This window comes from Colletotrichum lupini, chromosome 6, assembly GCF_023278565.1.
Source record: "Colletotrichum lupini chromosome 6, complete sequence".
Classification (NCBI taxonomy): domain Eukaryota; kingdom Fungi; phylum Ascomycota; class Sordariomycetes; order Glomerellales; family Glomerellaceae; genus Colletotrichum; species Colletotrichum lupini.
In genome coordinates, this window is record NC_064679.1 from 1,494,468 (window position 1) to 1,514,136 (window position 19,669).

Genomic DNA, 19,669 nt, shown 5'->3' on the forward strand with positions numbered 1-19,669 from the left:
TACTTTGACTTTGTTTTGCAGTCCACAACGCGCTCTGTCCAAGTATCGGTGTCGGTTTCGGTTAGTTACGAGTCAGCGCAGTAAGTATTACTTGCACAATAAACCGACCTGTCTTTGTCCGTACCTTACTCGTAGCTAGCAAAGCTCCTTTAAGCTTTCCATACGGATACAATTTCCTACCAGGATAGCCAGGGCAAGATTTCGCGGTTACGTAGCATAATCAAATTGAGTCTTGGGCCACTTTCCAAGGGCGCGACCCGCCAACCTAAGATACTCGTATTCCATTTCTGCCAAAGTTGAAGCTAACGAGCTGAAAGCTTCTCTATCAGAGAAATGATCGACACACAACTATTTCCTATTTGTTGAGCATCCAATGCAGTCAGATGGAGATGGCAACATCATCACAACTCGTTGCACAATTCATCGCCTTTAAGCGTACGGAACTTCAATTTCCGTAGAGACCCATTGACGGTATCTGTAGTGAACCTTATCTCATCGGACAGCATAGAAGCCCGTCCGAGACGACTCTTGGCCTTGTAAGGCTTAGGAGCCCCGGATGTCGGAGTCGCCCCGCAAGGCATGTGCATTACGGCTATGCATATTCGCATTATTAGCGGAGAACTAAGTGGTAATTCCGGGGACTTGGAAACTCTAAGTCGTGCAGGACGGAGGGTTTTATAATGTTACGTAACAGGGATAGTAATCGCACCTCACAAAGTGCCCGTCACGTGCTGAATCACGTGTCTATCTTAGATATTATATATATAGACCTTTTCCTTTTGTCTATTTCTACTTTAATAGTTAAGCTACTTTTACTATACTCTATATACCTATTACTACGTACTATAACTCGTAATAGTTATAAGCCTAGCTCTTAGTTAAGACCCTATATTATAATAATATACTTATTAATACGATTCCTACGATCTCTTTAAAATAACCGACTTATTTATACCTACTTTAGCCTAAGCTAAACTAACTAGTTATAATAGTTAAATTAAATAGTTTAATATACTTCGTGCTATAAATAAGGGCGTCGGGGTCTAGAAGTACGTCGACCTAGACGCTCTAAATTTTAACGCATTCCTTAACCCCTCTATAGCGCTTACTTCGCCCTTAGAATTTAGATAATTAGTTACGACCCGTAATAAAAAAGAACTACGAGCTTACTAAGCCCGTTATAAGGCGTTCGAGAACGACTAAAAAAACTAAGAAATCCTCTATTCGTAGCTTCTAAACATAACTCTTAATACGAACCTTTTAACTTCTTTAAGCATAAGTAACTTATAGAACTAAGCCGGGTTTCTTTTTACGAAGCTAGCTATGCTACCTACTTTACGTAAATAAATCTATCCTTATATTATACCCGTAAAAAGGATCTATATACTCGAGAGTATTTAAAAATAATAGGAGCTCGATACTAAATATAAGTAACTTATAGCTTACGAACGTAATATTATTAATATATATATTAAAGTCCTTATTTAGTAATTAGTAAAATTAATTAACGTTATACTATACGAATACGTATTCTAAAAAGCTACTAAGAACGGTACTAAGTTTAGTATATAGCGAATTATTAGATATCTAAAGTAAGAATTTACGCCCCCCGAACTAATAATAAGGAATATAGTTCGAGAGGAATACTAATAAGCCCTTAATAAAGCGAGGACTAGAATTAACCCCTAATACTAATATAAAAAGTAGTAGTCCGCTTACTTCCGAGCTAAAATATATAATATTCTAAAAATTAATAGAGAGATCGCTATACTTAACTTCTTAATTATAATTAAGTCTAAACTTAACCCTATATAAAGCTAACGTATATATAAAACCTTTAGTAAATTAATAGCCTTCGGAACGTATACGAGGACCCTCGAGGAGATTACGTATATATTTAGCTTAGTAACCTAGGACGCATATACTAAACGACCTTTAGGTTAAAAAGGGGCTTACTCTACTTTTACTAAACGCTCTAACTTAGTTAACAACGCAAATAATAAGGGTAACGTTATATACTTTTATAATTGCGTATACTTATAGCGCCCTACGGCGTGCTAAAAATTAAAATAGGTACTTATAAGCCGAAACGCTAGTAAGTTACTAATACGAATACTAAGGAGCTATATAAAAGAAGTCCTCGCCGCTATTAAATTAAGTAAGTAGAAATTACTTTATAATAAGCTTAAGAAAGCTAGTTAGCTAAGGAACGATAGAACCCCTAAAAAACCTAGGTTTTTAAAAGGATCCTCTAACTAACTTATAGCGAGCTTATTAATAAATTAGAACGAGGGCTACGTAGTCGCTATACTTATAAAGAGTTAGGACTTAGAGATAAACGCAATCTTTAGTACCCCTATAAGTAGCGCTTACCCCCTTTTTTAGAGCATAGTAATAGATAGCTATAAAGTAATATATTTAATTAACAATAAGAGCCTACTTAAACCCGAGAGTTATGTATTATTAAGTAATAAAAACTACGTTAAATTAGGAACTACTATACTACTTATTACTATATATAGTACTCGTATTATAAAGGGCATTCTAAACGGACTTAAGGAAAAGGGAACTTACGATCTAAAGCTTTAGAACGTCGCTTACGTTAAGGGATTTTATATTAATATAGTTTTAAAAACTTTACTAAACAAAAGCGCACTCTAATACTACGGTCTAAATTATACTTTATAACAAAGAACGCTTTATAAAAGCACTATTAAAAAGTAGCTTATTTAAAAAAACAATCTAATTTTCTTTAAATATAAGCTCCTCTAATCCTATCCTTCTTCCGCAAACCTTAAGCATATCCTATAGAGCCTAGCTAATATTATACTACTAATTAGCTATAGAAAATTCCGTCGCTTATATTAACGTATTTATAAAAAGTTTAATAGCGCGCTCCTCTAGTACCTTAAAACAAGTTATCTTAGACCTAATACTCTTTATTAATTACTATATAAGACTCGAGGTATATATATTAAACCTCTATTATAAGTTAAGTATAAAGTATATATATTATCCGAAGCTAAGATAATAGTCTTAAGAGGACTACCCTTAAAAAGAGCCTTACGGCCATAGTACTATATATACTAAGATCTCTTCTATTTCGAACTATCTCTTAATAAATAATAATATATACTTATTGTCGGATTGGAAGTCTAATTCGACCGCAGTATATAGCCGACTGCGCAAGGGCCAATTAGAGGCCCTATTTACGATTATCGTAGCTAGCCTAACCTATAGTTAGAACCTCTTTTTTATACTTACTACGTAAATATTTATATAGTTTAATTAATCTCTTTATTAACTACGGTTCGAACTAACTACCCTATAATAGGGATACTAATACTAATTAGTAATTAAATTCTATTATTATAAATTAGTAAGGTATCTCGTTACGTAAAAAAGACGACCTCTTAATACTATATAAAATAAGAGATTTGTACTAATTAACCTTATAGAAGTAGATAAAAAAGGGAGCAATTCTTAAATACTATATAGAATCGAGCAATCGTAGCCCTTTACTACTTATAAGAGGTTAACGTTTATTATATTAAACTACGTTAATTAACGGAACTACTTAAGTAACTAGCCTTTTATTATCGCCCCGAGTAGCTTTTTTACTAAACGACTTTTCTATAGCCGGCCCGCGATTAGAAATTAACTAGTTAAATTAATAAAAGTATAATATAAAAGAGCACTGCGTAATTAAAAAAGGGGATCTCTAAACGTAAATATTTTTACTTAGTAGCGAAGGTAACCCTATAGGAGTTATTAAGCTAAGAGATTTATAGTATATAAGAAAGTCTATTATTACGAGGATTTTATAAGTACGACCTTAAGCCCGCGATCTAAACGACCTCTTTATAGCTCCCTTAACTACCCCCTAGGTATTACTTAAGAATATAGTATAAGGAACGGTTTAATAAGAGAGGAGGGGATTTAAAGGTCTTAATAGTATCGAGCTAAGAGTATTATAAATCTTAGAGATTAACTTAGGAAAAAAGAAGCTATTTTAAAGTAATCTTACGACCTCCCGCTAGAGTTACTATTAGTTTAAAAAAAGGCTAAAAAGACGAGGATCTAAGGGGAGAAAAAAGAATCCTCTAGAGGGCCGCTAAAGGGCTTTTTTTATATTAGCTCCCGGCGCGAGATTACTAATTTTAAGAAATTAACTAAAGAAGCTATTTAGAGATTATAAAGAGTACGAGGCTTAGGAGGCTAGAAGTATACGGGATAGCGGAAATTAGTAATTAATAAAGATCCCGAGACTAATTATTATATCTTCTTATAGTAATATAAACGTCTACCGCTACTATTATTAAAAAGAACTACTAAAACCTACCCTTTTTTACTAAATAAAAAGGAGGATCTTAGTAAGTATAATAGCTAGCGATCTAAAAGAGTAGTAATAATTGCTAAAAATAGTAAAAACGAGAGTAGTAATAAGATAGTAAGAAGAAGCGGGAATCTCCTAAACCCTAATAAATTCGTTAAGTAGTAAAAGTACGGATTTATTATAACTAGTGCGCAGATTAGATATATCCTTATTAAAATTAAATACGCTAGTAACTACTAATATAAGCATAAGCTAGAGCACGACCCTTAGCAAGTTAGGGTAAGAAAAGAGAGGACGAAACCCGATCTTAAATAGAATCCTAATCCCTTATAAGTAAGTAAATATTAACCCGGATTATTAAGGGACGTAGATATATAGAATTGCGGATTAGCCTAATAGTAAGTAAATTAACGTAGTATTAATCTATTTAACTAAGGTCTATGAGAAAAAGGGGCTATAGGGGCAACCCCTATTTTACGAGATCGCAAACGACCTTAGCTATTAGCTAGATAAATAGTTCGCGAGCGTAAGCTTAGGAATCGTAAAAGTAGTTAATAAATTCCTCTATAGGCAAGGGGTATTACTAACGTAATTATAATCGCAAGAGCTATACGAAATACTAATAGTAATAATTATAGAAGAGGAATTCGTACTATAGAACTAAGTATAAGTCGATAGAGCGTATAATCGCTTTAACGAATTTAAAAAAAGGGTAAACGACCTAGATTTCCTCCCTATAATTACTAACGGAAATCTATTATTATAAAAGGATATACCGGGGTAAAATATAGTACTAGAAGTACGATAATTAATAATTCTACCTATTTCGATCTATAACTCGTTATTATTATTAATACGAAATTCGGCGCCGATCGGTTAATAAGAAAGGAGGTAGACGACCCGAAGTTATTAATAGTACGTAGTAACGTAGGGATTATATATAGATACTAAAAATCTAGTAATAAATACGAGGTAATTTATAGACCTTAAAAAGATCTTTTTAAAAGAGAAATTATACTCTGGGGGGAAGTATAAGGTCTTATAAGAAACCCTAACGATATTTTATAATTACTATGAAAAAGTCGGAATTAGGGAATATTAGTACTATTTAGTAATTAATATCGTACTCGTAAGTAAAGCCTCTAATTATTATTACGAAGCGGTACGTAATCTCGATCGAAACGACTTTTTTAATATAATGAACGTAATCCGAAGCCGCTTCGAGACCTATAATAAGAACCTAGAGCTCTTATTTAAGCTATGAGCGATTTTTTTTATATTTATAGCTAGGATAATAGAGGGTAAATTATAAATAAAGATCTTCGAAGAGCTTATCGATCGAATCGATAAGTCAGTAAAAACCTAGCTAAATAAGGGGATAAACGAGCAAAAAGTCGGATATTTTTATATCGTAGTCTAGCGTATACTAGAGGTAAAAATAACCCTATACTAAGCACCTAAAGACTACGAGATACTCTATTCGAGGCTAAGATCTAGCTTAAATATTAAAATAAGAATACCGCACTAAACCTATTTCTAAGTATACGACGGCCCTTATTAATAATATTAGGTCGATTAAACGTATAATAAGAAGGGAAAAGAGGCTAAATACGGTAATCGCTAATAAAGAGGCCTAGATTCGTTAAATAAGTAAAGATTTAACTCACGGGTAGGGTAATAAAAGAAATAATATTATATTTATAAAAAGGATAAATATTAGTTAAGTAACTACTCTGAGGAAGAGCGTGCTAAATTATACGAATAGTATAAAACGTCGAGGGTAATAGATAGTAAAACTAGCCCTCGTTAGTTTAATTAATTCCTTATTATATATAAGGGTAGATTTAGGGGTACGGAACTTAGCGACGGTAGCTAAAGTAGCGGCCTAAAGTATATACCCCCTATAAGAGATTTAGAAAATAAAGAAGATCTTACCCCCTATACTAACGAATTAGATTATAATAAAATTAATAATATTAATTACTCTTTTTTTGCCCCGTTAGCCTCTAGAAGATATACGAGGCTAAACGAATAGAGGGTAGTAGAAGTTCTTAATAAGTAGGCTTTTATTTATAAATAGTAAAGGAAAGTCCCTTAGATAACGGATATAGAGGCGGCTAAAAAGGCAAATCTAATAGGGCCAAAGCCTATTCTCTTAATAATTAAAAAAAAGACGTTATTTCTTTTAATATCTAAAAAAAAGGAATATAGTACTAAGTAAATCTAGGGGTAGCTAGAGGGGTCCTTTTTATACTACTTAGATCTTTTAAATACTAAGCTCGTATAGGTATTCTACGTAAATAAAAAGTACGGCCTAAACGATTTTTATAGGATTATCCTAGATACTAAGGTATTATAATAATTAACTAAAGGAAAAGGGTAATTCTAAGCGCTATAGAAAATCGCGCTAATAACGCTTAATACGTCGACGGTAAGTATTATAAAGATTAGTTTCGGCCTAGGTAAAGAAATCGTCGCCCTAGGTATAATAAAAATAGAGATATACTTCGGAACGATGACTTTTTATATTTTACCCGTTAATACCCTATTTCTTTTATATTTAAAAGATATAGATCGACTAGGTATTATATTCGATAATACGAGGAATAGAATCTTTAGCGGTAAGTATTTTGAGATAGTCGAACGATAATAGGGGTATGCGTTTATAAAGCTTACTAATAATACGAAGTCGATTAATTACTTAATAAAAAGTAAGCTCAGAAGATTATATTAGAGATTTGGGTACCCGTTAGTTACGAGGCTATATAACCTCTTAAAGTAATTAGATAATAATAATATCGAAATAGGGGCGCTAGAGTAGTTAACGAAAGTATATTACTAATACTAAATAAATACGCAGAGCTTACGCAGATTTAAGTTTAAATTGCGTAATAAGCTTAATTTTAACTAGGAAATAGTCGTCGATATTTTCTACTTAAATAGTCGGCTAGTACTATATATAATTAACGTAACTATATCTTTCTAAGTAGGGTAATTCCTCTAGGATTTATAAGTAAAGATAGTATAGGTAGCCCTATAAAAAAGCTAGATTAATATATACTAAGGACCTCTAGACGGTATTAAAACTAACGCTAATACTAGCTTTAAATTAGTAGAATTTAGGGATAATACGACGGCTTACGGTATATAGCTAAAAATCGTATCCGTTAAAGCGCACTATAATATTAAAAAGGTAAAAAGGGCACACTAGTAGTTAAAAAGGGCGTTTAGAATTATTAAAAAGGAAAATCCGGATTCTACCGATAACGAATACTTCTAAATAGTACTTAAATACTATAACGATACTATAGGTCCTAACGGACTTATACTAACGCTATTAGTATTTAGAGTATATCTAAGAACGACCTTAGCCTTGCTATTATTACTAAGCATAAGCTAACGAGCCTAAGTAGTTAAAAAAGTAATATAAGCACTGCGCAAGGTAAGTATAAAAAAGTAAGTTAACGAGGTAATTACTATACGTAATAGGCCCGATATAAAGGATAATCTAAATATATTACTAAATTCGGATATACGAGTATAGCGCGAAGTTACCTAATGATAGACTAGGCTATATAAGTTAATTTCCGTTAACGAGCGCTCTTATATAGTTATAAAAGATCGTAACTAGCTACTCGAAGTATTAATTATAGTAGTTAAACCGTACTATATAGATCCTAACGAGGTAATTTCTAACCTATAAGAAGAAGAAGAGCCAAGGGAAACTATATAACCCGTAGTAGAGGCATAAGAAATTATCCTTAATAAAATCGTTATAGCAGTACTAATAGATAATAAAGAAAAGGAAATTACTAAAAGGGCACTAATACTACCGGCGAGACGTTATAAAAGACTATAACGGCAAGCCCTAACGCGGCAATTTATTACTAGTAACGAGGTAATTAATACCTTTTATATAGTAAAGAGAAAGCCGATTTTGAGCTAGTAGTTAAACTACGTAAAGAAGGTATAATTATAATTATTAAAAAGCCGTATAAGGGATTAGATCTTATCGAAGTAAACACTCTTTATAATCGAGGGGTCTATCGACTTATCCTATATAACCTAGAAAAATATATAAACCTCCGTATATTTAAATTATAAATAGTTCGTAAGATTAAAGGGAAAGGAACACCCTAGCCGTACGAAAAGTCTAGATACGTAATTTAGGGGTATAGTAACGTTAAAAAGGCGACGCTGCTTATATAATCGCTTACTATATAGCGCTATAGCTAACGATTAATAATAGTACTAATAGCATCGCTACGGAAAAAGGGATATAAGATTTAGAGCTATAATATTACCTAGGCCTATACCTAATTAGCTACAGGGCTCATAAGGAAAATCCTAGCCTATCTACCGAAGGAAATAGTTAGTAAGTACTTAAAAAGTACGATTATTAAAGTACTTAAGCTACTATATAGGCTCGTAGAATCGGGCACCTATTAGTAGGCCACTTACTACGATTTTTATATTAATTAACTATTAATAATTACCTCTATATACGACCCGTACTTACTAATTACGGAGTACGAAAGTAACTAATTTAGGATCGTTAGAATGTAGACCGACGATATATTAGGCCTATTTAATATTAACTTTATAAAAAAGGAGAATAAGGAGCTTTAAAAAGCGGGCTTCGTAATAAAGCTAAAAGAGGTCCTTATAATAAATACCCCCTTAGTATTTAATAGCGGGATTTTTAAAATCGAAGGGGAAACCGTCGTTTTCTAATAAAAGGGGTAGGGTAAGAAGATTAACCTTATTAATCCGAACGTAACTAATGTTAAAAAGTAGTATAAAGCTAAGCTCGCGCGAGGGGTATATATTATAAGTATTTATTAGCCCGAGGTAACTTTTAACTATACTAAAGTAGCGTGGGCTATAGATCTAACTAAATAAGACGTCGAGGTACTTAATAAGCGGCTTAAGTAGTAATAGACGAATCTTAATTAAGGTCTCGTCTACTACCCGATCGGCTTTATAACTAGCAAGCTCTACGTCTTCGTTAATAAGTTATTTATAAATAATAACGACCTTATTTCGTAATTAAAGTATATTATTATCCTAGCTAACGAGAGTATAAGCGAGAGCGAATTTACTATATATAGTAATATAATCTACTACTTATTAACTAAAAATAAGCGGGTAATAAGAAGTATCTCAGCGTCGGAGGTTTATAGTATAGTTAACGGCGTTAACTTCTCTTATATAATTTTAATAACGCTAAGGAAGATTACTAATCGAATTAGCCTTCTACTTATTCTAACGGTTATTTATATAGATTCTTATTCGCTATACGAATACCTCGTTAAATTAGGAACGACGAAAGAAAAGAGGCTTATAATCGATATTATAGCCCTTAGGTAATTATATAAAAGGCGCAAAATACTCGAGATCCGTTAGATTAATAATAAAAATAACCTCGTAGACGCTTTTATAAAAGTAGTACTAAATAAGGGATTAGAGTAATTCGTAAGTAATAGAAAAGTTATTATACGAATAGAGGGATGGGTTATATAAAAAGAGTAGAGAAAAGGGGGAAAAAGAGACGACTTAGTAAACGGGCCCGAGGTCGAATTATATTTCTAATTATAGCGGTTAAATCGATAAAAAAAAGAGAAAGTTAGTATTAAATTAGAAGTCTAATTCGACCGCGGTATATAGCCGACTACGTAGGGGCTAATTAGAGGCCCTATTTACGATTATCGTAGCTAGCCTAACTTATGGTTAGAACCTCTTTTTTATACTTATTACGCAGATATTCATATAGTTTAATTAATCTCTTCGTTAACTACGGTTCGAACTAACTACTCTATAATAGGGATACTAACACTTATAGTTTCTAACGAATATAATAAGCAGCTTAGGGGGTTCCCTTTAAAAATAAAAATAGAGGAGGAAGTGCTTTTCGTACTATAGAGCCTCTAGGTAGCGATTCGTTATTAAAAAAGGATTCTAATCTACTTTTTTAAAAGTAATAATAAGACCGCTCTCTTAACTATAAACGTTAGATACGTATATAAGACGTAGTATAATAAGCTAAGAATCGGAATAGAACTTCTACCTCTATATATAAAAAAACCTATAAGTAACGCTAAAAGAGCAGGTTAACTCGTAATTACTAAAGCTCGTAAAATATGCCTTTTTACGAACCTCCCTACGAATTTATAAAATAAAACAGTGCTAGCGGTAATCTTTATCTATAATATTACCCCACGGGAGGCTAATAAAAGAGATTTACTTATTATAATAAAAATTAATTAGTAAAAGCGGTATTAACGTTAATAATAAACGGGTTACTAAGTATAGGATTCTAAACCGGTTACCCCGTATCTTAGTAGCCTTTACGTATATAACTACTAAGCATACCCTCTTTATAAGGATCGTAAGAGGGGTATATGTTAAAAAGAGTTTAAAATACTTTCCCGCGGGTATATAAAATACTTAGTTAGATATATACTAAAAACGTATAACTTATATAGGGTCTAAGTACCCGCGCTCGAGTAAGTATTTATTATAAAGAATATTAGGTTTAATAAAAAAGTCTTTTATAATCCCGTATACGAAGAATAAACTATCGTAAGCGAGTAAGCAAATTTAATAATCTAAGAGATATAAGAACTCTTTAATACTAACGATAAGTTAGTTCGAGTACTTAGGGAAGTAGATCTAGACTTCGGAAATACTAGTACTTAAGATAACTCTATAATTAAGGATAGTATTATTATTAAATTTTTAACTATTTAAGACGCTAAGTAACCGATAGACGTACTCTAGGGTATAGTAAATAAGGCTAAAGAGGCTAATATAGTCTTATTATTATTATTAACCCCTAAGATAACCCCTTTATACGAGCTTAGGGGTAGGGGTAAAGAAGGGGATATAATAACTAAGTTATAAACGGCTCTGCGCAGTTTATAGTCCTCTTTACGAGCGCTTATATATATTATAAAAGTTCTTAAGTTTTTAATTCTTAACGGCTCTTAGTAAAACGCTAGAGTACGTGGTAAACGAGGTACTAATTACGAGGAAGTAATTTCTAATACTAAAGTCGATATTAATAAGGAACCCTTATAATAAACCTCTATTATTATATAAAAATAGAGCTTATAAGAACCGCCTTATTAAGTACTAAGTAAAGCTTTGTTAGGTCCTAGACGTTTAAACCGGGCCTATAGACCTTTATAACGCTTTAATAGTAGTATCTTCGTAACGCTCTTATATTCGAATATAGGAAACAGTAATTATTATAACCGTCTCTAGGACTACTTTTTCTTTACCTTTATACCTAATTAGTAAAAAGCTATAAAGGAAAGTAGTATAGGATATATAATACTTTATTAAGTAAGTCGACTTACCCCCTTTTAGCCACCCCCCCCTTTTAGCTACCCTATTAAAACATAGTATTAAAATATCGCTACTAACTATACTTAATTAATTAACTATTTTCTATTACTATAATAATATAGTTATTATTCTCCTTAGGTAATTCGACCCCTACGAGTTAACTAGGACTAACTAGACGGTTACTAAAGTCCTCTTAAGCTCTCTATATATCTTAGATATTCGCGAACCTAGTATTTAAGTCTATTAGTATACTCTTCTTTTTCCGCGGCTTTAATTAGTTAACTTTAGCTTTTAGAACTCGAATATAGTGCTAAGATGCTACTAGATAATAGGCCTGCTCGCTAAATACCTTTTTTACTTTTTTAAATAGTAGTCGTTAAGTGTTATAATCTGGACTAAGCTCTATAAATAACTTTAACTAATCGCAGAGCTCGCTAGCCTTTTTAGGTATTAACTAGTTAATAATAGACGCTACTAATACCTAGTTAATAGCTTTTTTAGTATTACTAGTTACTTACCTAGTATCTACGGTCTTTTTAGTTAGTATAACTAGGTTAGGTAGGACTATTAAATTAGTAAGTAGTCTAGCTATATTAGGGGGATATAGTCTAGTTACTTTCTACCTACTTCGTATATTTAACGACGTTAAACTAACTAAACGAGCTTTCTAATAGTAGCGTAAGAAGTACCGCTTTCTAACGATAATAAAATTATTTACTATATCCTCTTTGCTAAGCTCCTTCTTATACTTAAACTTAATAGGTCTAAAGATAGCTATATCTAACGGCTAGAGGATATAGGAAGTATATAGTAGTAAGAATAGTAAGTAGACGTTATTTCTATAGTATTCCTATATAAATTCTATCGTTATATAACTCCTATAGCTATTTAGAACTAATAGTCGAGGCTTATTAAGTATACTAAGCCCCCTAAGGGGGGGGGTCTTAGTCTATAATAAGAATACTATTTTTAACTATTTAAAGGTAGTCTTGTCGGTCGTCTAGCTATTATCTATTACTATGAACTCCTAACTAGTATAAGGGTTAAGTTTAAGTGGAAACTACTACTATTATACCGACTTTCCCTTATATATAACTAGTAGTTTAATAGCTCGACTATTAGTAGAGATATACTCGATTATAAATACCTAAGCACGCGAACTAAGCTCTTTTTTTCGTACTACTATAGTCTTTACCTTACCCAAAACTAGGCTATTAAATCCCTTACCCTCTAGGATACTAGTCTTATTTATATTATACCTATTAGCCTATTTAATATTATTAATTTCTAGTATATTAAGTAATCTAAACTATAACTTAATTATATTAGTAATAGCCCTATTTAGATACCTCGAATCGATAGTATAACTTCTCTAGACCTTAATTAATAAGTTCCTCCTTAAAAAAGCGTCTATCTATCTCTTTTTAAGAGGATTTATATCCCCCTAGGATTTTAGAACTCGCTTAGCGAATTCTATAAGCTATTTATAGGTTAGTATAACGCCTAGATTATACTAAATACGAACCTACTAAGCTAGCTAGTCTTCTTATTATAGAGGAAGCCTCTAGAGGTCTACGAATATTATTACCCTCGTTTAGTAGCCTCTCTTACAGTTACGAAGAGTTAACCTTAGAACTCCGAACTTAATCGAGGCCCGATTAACTAAGAGACCTCTTTTAATAGCCTTAAGAGCCCGAATAACTTTATTTTTAGTATACGAGACTATTATATATTAATAAATAAGTATATAAAAAAGAATTATATTTAGACGATTTTTGTAATTATTATAGTGGTTTAAAAATCGTAAGTAGGGTTTTAATGCGGTAGCTAGGATAGAGAAATGGGGTAGCTAAAAGGGGGGGGTGGCTAAAAGGGGGTGGGTCGACTTAATAAAAAGAGCAGTTCATAGGACCTACTTAGAGCGCTCCGGAGGAGTTTAAAAACTACGACTTACTAAAGTTAACTTCTAGAGCTTACTAAAGAAGTTTAATAATATTAAATATCTCCTACCGTAACTATAGAAGTTACTTAGGGATACTATAGACGTAAAAATAAAAAAGCTAAGGGATATTAATATATAAGAAGAGGTCGACCGTAATCTTAAATAAGGGATCCTACTTTTATTAAAATAAGTATATACTTATAAATACGACGTCGATAACGAGGTTAGCGAGGTAAAAGTACGTATATATATAAAGGGGGATATATAACTACTTAACCCCTTATAAAATACGTACGCTTCGACGCTCGCTATAAAAGCCTTTAGGCTTATAATAATAATAACTACCTAATTTAACCTTAAAATAGACTAGTATAATACTATTAACGCATTCCTTAACGCGCCTCTTAAGAGCGAGAAGTTAATAATTATTAAACTCTTAGAGGGATATAAGGTTATTAGTAAAGTAAGTAAACTCTAACGCGCTCTATATAGCCTCCGAGACTTGCTAATTCTCTAGTTCTAAACTTTTACTTCTATACTCCGTAATATAAATATAATATATAGTTATAAAGAGATCTATATTTACTAAACCGTAAATAGGAAGGTAATACTAATATTCTATATCAATAACTTTATTATTCTATACTATTAAAACGACTAAAAGGCAGCTTAGGGGATCGTCGACGGTATAAAAAAATATATTAACCTTAAAGAGAATAGACCGATTAATTACTTCCTTAGAGTACGGATTTTATAAAACCGTACTACTCGCAAAGTTTACTTTATTTATAACGTATATATCGAGCGAGTTACTAAGCGCTTTAACTTTATAAATTTACTATATCTAGCTACCCCTCTTCCTTAAAAAGAGTTTAAACTAAATAAGAAGTAAGTAATAAAAGAGGAAATAAAGAGCTATTAAAAGAAGGTCGGGAGTATACTTTATATAGCTATTATAATTAGACTAGACGTCGCTTTTACTTACTTATAATTATTACGGTTCCTAACTAACCTAAGCGTAACCTATATTAAAGTAATTAATTACTATATTTAATATCTCTATATAACGAAATATCTTACGCTCTACTATAGTAGTATACCGAGTATATAATTATTATTTTTAACTAGAGATACTAACTTCGTAAATAACGAGGTAACACGACGATTATCTTAGGGATATATAATATTCCTTTTTAGCAGCCCAATTTAATAAAAATTAGCACGCTAAGTAATAATTACGACGTTAACTACTAAAGCTAAGCTTCTTTATTTTAAAGAAACTATAAAAAAGACTATAGTTCTAAAGCGCCTTTTTAAGGATATTACCCTTAACCTAGGAGAAGTATAGTTAGTTAACTACGATAATTAATAAACGATTCGACTCGTCGTAAGGGAAGGAGAAAAAATAGCTACTTAACTTTACTATATTAATATATAAAATATATAGCTAAGATAAGAGCACGCTAGAGGTAGCTTTAAGGTTGCTTATGTATTAATAAAAAATATATTAGTAAATAGACTTATTAAAAACCTTTTACGAACTAAGTTTAAATATTTCTATACACTTTTTAACCTTTACGATACGTAAAAAGCTATTATAAATAGCCAAAATAGTCAAAAATAATTAATTTAGGCTACGCTTAGAAAAACTTAATACCTAAAGGCAAACGATAGACAGAACTTAGAGTGCGGCCCGGAGGCTTAAAATAAATAAAATAAAAACCTCTTATAGCCCGAAGGCCTAAACTCCTAAAATAACCTTACCCCGTAAGGTATACGTATATAAAAATAAGACCTAGGCTTATGCTTACTATTTAAACTCCTAATTTATAAAATACGTAATTACTAAGAGTATAGCGTTATTAAAGAAGAGGATTAGTACGCGCGCTAAGAAATATATCTTACGTACCTCGAAGTTTATAAAGTTAGGAATAATAAGGGTAGCGGGGGGCGCGAGAGCTAGAACGATTATTAAGTTAACGACCTAGGGTATAGAAGCGGGTAGTATAATAAAAGGTTAGTTATAAATAACTATAATAAGTATAAAAAAGAACTAGGGGCGCGCGTTAAAGAAGTCCTCTATATAAAAACTAATATAGTTCTTATATATCCTCTAGTTATTATATATCTAGCGAACGATATTATAAAGCTTAGTAATATCTTACTAAAACTATAGTTAGAAGTGCGCTTCTTAATAATAAAAAAGGATAATATATTTGTAAAAAAGGGAGTACTACTTATAATAGCCTCGGTAAGGGCCTAGGCTATTAGCTATAAAACGACTAGTATATTAATATACCCTTTAGCTAAACGGCTATTAAAATAGCGCGCATATTAGCTATTACTTTTTATAAAATAATAACTACTATCCTTAGTATCGGTATACTAGAGGGCTACTTTAAAATAGGGTAAATACTAAATCTCCCGTTCCTCGGGAGCCTCTCCCTTAAGCTTTTTAAGGACTAAGTATACGTTAAATAGGCCTAAAATAGTAAAGAGAACTATACTTATTATAGGGGGTACCTTAGCCTCTTAGCGTTCTTTTTTATTTTTTACTACCCTTTTAAAAAGAGCTAGCCTTACGTTTTTTAAACCTTAGAATAATATTAAATATAAACTTTTAAAATAATAAGTATATAATATACCCTTTTTAGAAGGCTTATTATCTAAACTAATCTTATTCTTATTTTTAAACTCCGAGGGGGGGATAAGTAAAAGCCTATTAGAGCTCTTATTACTACTATTTACTTTATTATTACCTTTATTACGGCCGCTAAAGAGAGCCTCGAACTTAATAAAGTCCTCGGTATTTTAATTAGTAGCCTCGATATCCTCTTAGTTAGAGAGAGAGAGCTCGGTAGCTGGGCCTTAGTAAATAAGTAAGAGGTTATAGGGGGGGGTAACGACCTAAAGGGGCTCGTTAGTATTATTACTTATTTAAACTTTTAATAAACCGCATAATATATATATAAAAAGTATTATAAAAATTACGTAAAACTTATTATTATTTTTAAATATATTAAATATTTATATTTAAAATAAAATTAGTAAACGATTCGATAGCGTAAGTACGCGCACGTAATAAACGGGGGTACTTATAGTAACTATAAGAAGTTAAAAAGAGGAAAAAAAATAATAGCTAAGTAACGCCGCGAGAATTTAAATATATATAAAGCGGCTAAGTAGCCTCGCCTTTAGTAATTTATATACTAAAAATAATAAAATACGCGCTATTCCGGGTTAGGATTCTATTTATTTTAAATAAAAAGATATATTTATAATAAACGCGGTTTAAAAGACGCGTATCCTTTGCGCTTAATTTTCTTTTATTTATATTTAACTAAATTAGGCCTTTATAAGGGTATTTAAAGATTCTATTTTAGGTATAATAGCTCCCTAGCAATAATAATTAGGGGGTATATTACGTAATAGGGATAGTAATCGCACCTTATAAAGTGCCCGTTACGTGCTAAATCACGTATCTATCTTAGATATTATATATATAGACCTTTTCCTTTTATCTATTTCCACTTTAATAGTTAAGCCACTTTTACCACACTCCGTATGCCCATTGCTGCGTGCCATAACTCGTGACATACAACGGTCTCTGTATACTTACCTAAGCGGCATGGCTCTCGGAGTTCGGGACTGAGCAAGGTACGTCACAATGCCCCTCAAGTTGACTAGCGATCCCAGAAAGATGGAAATGTCGATGTAACAAAGATCCCAAGTTGGCAGGTCTAACGGATAAATATGTGATGTCCATTCTGCAGTGGTCTATGAGTGCTTCCTCAGCTTAATGGAGTCCATTGACCTTGACTTCTTTCACTCCATTCACACCGTTCACCACTTTAATTCCATTTGACCCATTCATTTCCTTCGGGGGTTTCTCCTCGTATTCCACCTTATTAACCAAACTGCCTAGGCCGTGGCTCATCACGATGCGAAGGTCATCCCCAGGAGCCAAGAAAACAGGCGGAGTTCTACTCACACCGATCCCGTGAGGAGTCCCCGTCATGATCACAGTCCCGGCCTCCAGTGTCGTGCCTTGAGACAAATACGCCACGATCTCGGCAATGGGAAAGATCATGTCGTCCCCTCTACCCTCTTGCATCACCTCGCCGTTGAGGACCGTCTTCAGCTCAATGACTGAAGGGTCTGGGAGGCCGCTCGCGCTGACGATACACGGACCCATCGGAGCAAAGCCGTCGAATCCCTTTCCGAAACCCCATTGAGCGCCGGCGAATTGGTGCTTTCGCGCCGTGACGTCGTTGGAGCACGTGTAACCGAGCACGTAGTCCATGGCATCCTCCACGCTGACATTCCTCGCGTCACGGCCGATGATGACAGCTAGCTCAGCTTCGTAGTCCGCTTGAAGGTCTGTTGCTTGATGAGGGATGAGGAGTGGCGCGTTTGACGCGTTGAGGCAGCTTGCGGGTTTGAAGAAGAGAGTTGGATGTTCTGGAAGTTCGAGGTCCATCTCTTTGGCGTGCTTGCGGTAGTTGAGACCAATGCAGCGGATCATGCCGATTTCTTTGCGTGTCAGGGGCGGAAGAAGCTTCTGGACGTTGAGGATCCTTGATGTTGGCTCTGCTGAGGCGTCCAGGGCTGAGATTCCAGTGAAAACCCGCACCGGTACAGGGAGGGATGCGGCCAGCGCAGCTCCAACTTTTGAGAGTGTCAGAGAATATGATTTGACTTGACCAGGAAGAAGAGGTCATACCGTCGACAGTCTCGTCGACTGGTTCGCCGATGTATTCCCTCCAATCATCTTCCGCGATGAATCGCACAAGCCGTTTCCATCTCTGAAGATTGTCAGTTACAAATACCTACGATGATAATGGTGCTTTGAAGCCCACTTACAGGAGTTATCATCTTGACTGACTAATTCTGAGGCTCAGTTTACGAAGAGATTTGAATTAGTTGATCGTGTTGGATTACAGCCTCAGGTGAATTCGAATGAGCTTGTTTGCGATAAAGAGTCGGTATGGCATTGCCTATGAGGCGGATATAAACACCCGCATCCAGAAGACAGTCCTCCGACCATTGACCGGATGCTGACTGCATCGAGTGACGTCGGTCATCCTCCGTAGTCGTGGCGTTTTCCCGATGGCTTCGGGAAATGTGATCGGCCTTTTCTCCAAAACCAAAGCCAGTATCCGCACCGAGATAACGTCGGGATCCTCACCCCGCAAAGCCCACCTTAAGTCGACAAGAGATGTTCCGGTAGATAGATAAAGACTGGTCGATAATTATGTAAAATTCTATGAACAACGTAGGGAGAAACGTGGTTCTGTCCCTATTCTCCAGACACGCGCCCACGCGATGCCGATTCGGCCACTTTGCCGGACCCATCTCCAGTGGGTCAGACTTCTCGGAGGCCCGAACGCTTGGGTTGGTCTTCCTATCTCCATTTTCACGACTGGTAGCTTTTGGCTTTCGAGAGATCCGTCTATCCATACAGGTCCACCACAAGAGTCAGAAAGCTTTGCCTGATTAAGGTAGTTGAAGTTGTGGCATGACTATTCCTCTGAGGCCGCTGAGGCCAAAGTTGTCTGCCACACTAGCTGATGGGCCAGCAAAATTTGCGGCCCTTGAGTGGGTCACACTTTCATCCACGTTCCCACAGCATTGTTAAATTCAAATTGAGCCTCGTCCCTCAACAATCAGAACAAGCACAATAGCTCAGGGGTAGAGCGCTGGGCTCATAACCCAGAGGTCCCTGGATCGAAACCAGGTTGTGCTACGAAAACCTTGCTTTTGAGAGTGTTACCTTTTGCGGCTCCTGTCCTGATCTATGCAGTGTTTTCTTTTGTTCTTTTGTAGGGTGACAAGGACTTGAACGTCTACAAGGGGCACAAAGGACAATGAAACTTTTGCCGAACTTCAGTTGGCTACTCCTTCGAGCCTCCATTGTTCGGCGAAGTGTTCGTTATGAGGTGGGCACACTCTCTTTCACCAGAGTTCAACGCCAAAATGTTATTGATGGACGTCTCCATCATCTTCATTGTACTTATGATATAGGACGACATTCTGGTCAA

At 34.1% G+C, this 19,669-nt stretch overlaps 1 protein-coding gene and 1 non-coding gene across 2 annotated transcripts; one reads left to right on the forward strand and one right to left on the reverse strand.

Annotated features, from left to right (window-relative positions):
- Window positions 1-17,424: 17,424 nt before the first annotated feature.
- Window positions 17,425-18,503, reverse strand: CLUP02_11941 (fumarylacetoacetate hydrolase; the record flags this gene model as incomplete). Its single annotated transcript, XM_049290906.1, has 3 exons — window positions 17,425-18,296; window positions 18,352-18,433; window positions 18,492-18,503. The coding sequence occupies 3 exons, from the start codon at window positions 18,501-18,503 to the stop codon at window positions 17,425-17,427; spliced, it is 966 nt and encodes a 321-aa protein (XP_049148051.1).
- A 799-nt stretch (window positions 18,504-19,302) lies between these two features.
- Window positions 19,303-19,374, forward strand: CLUP02_tRNA207. Its single transcript has one exon. It is a non-coding gene; the product is annotated as a tRNA-Met (tRNA).
- The last annotated feature ends 295 nt before the right edge of the window (window positions 19,375-19,669 follow it).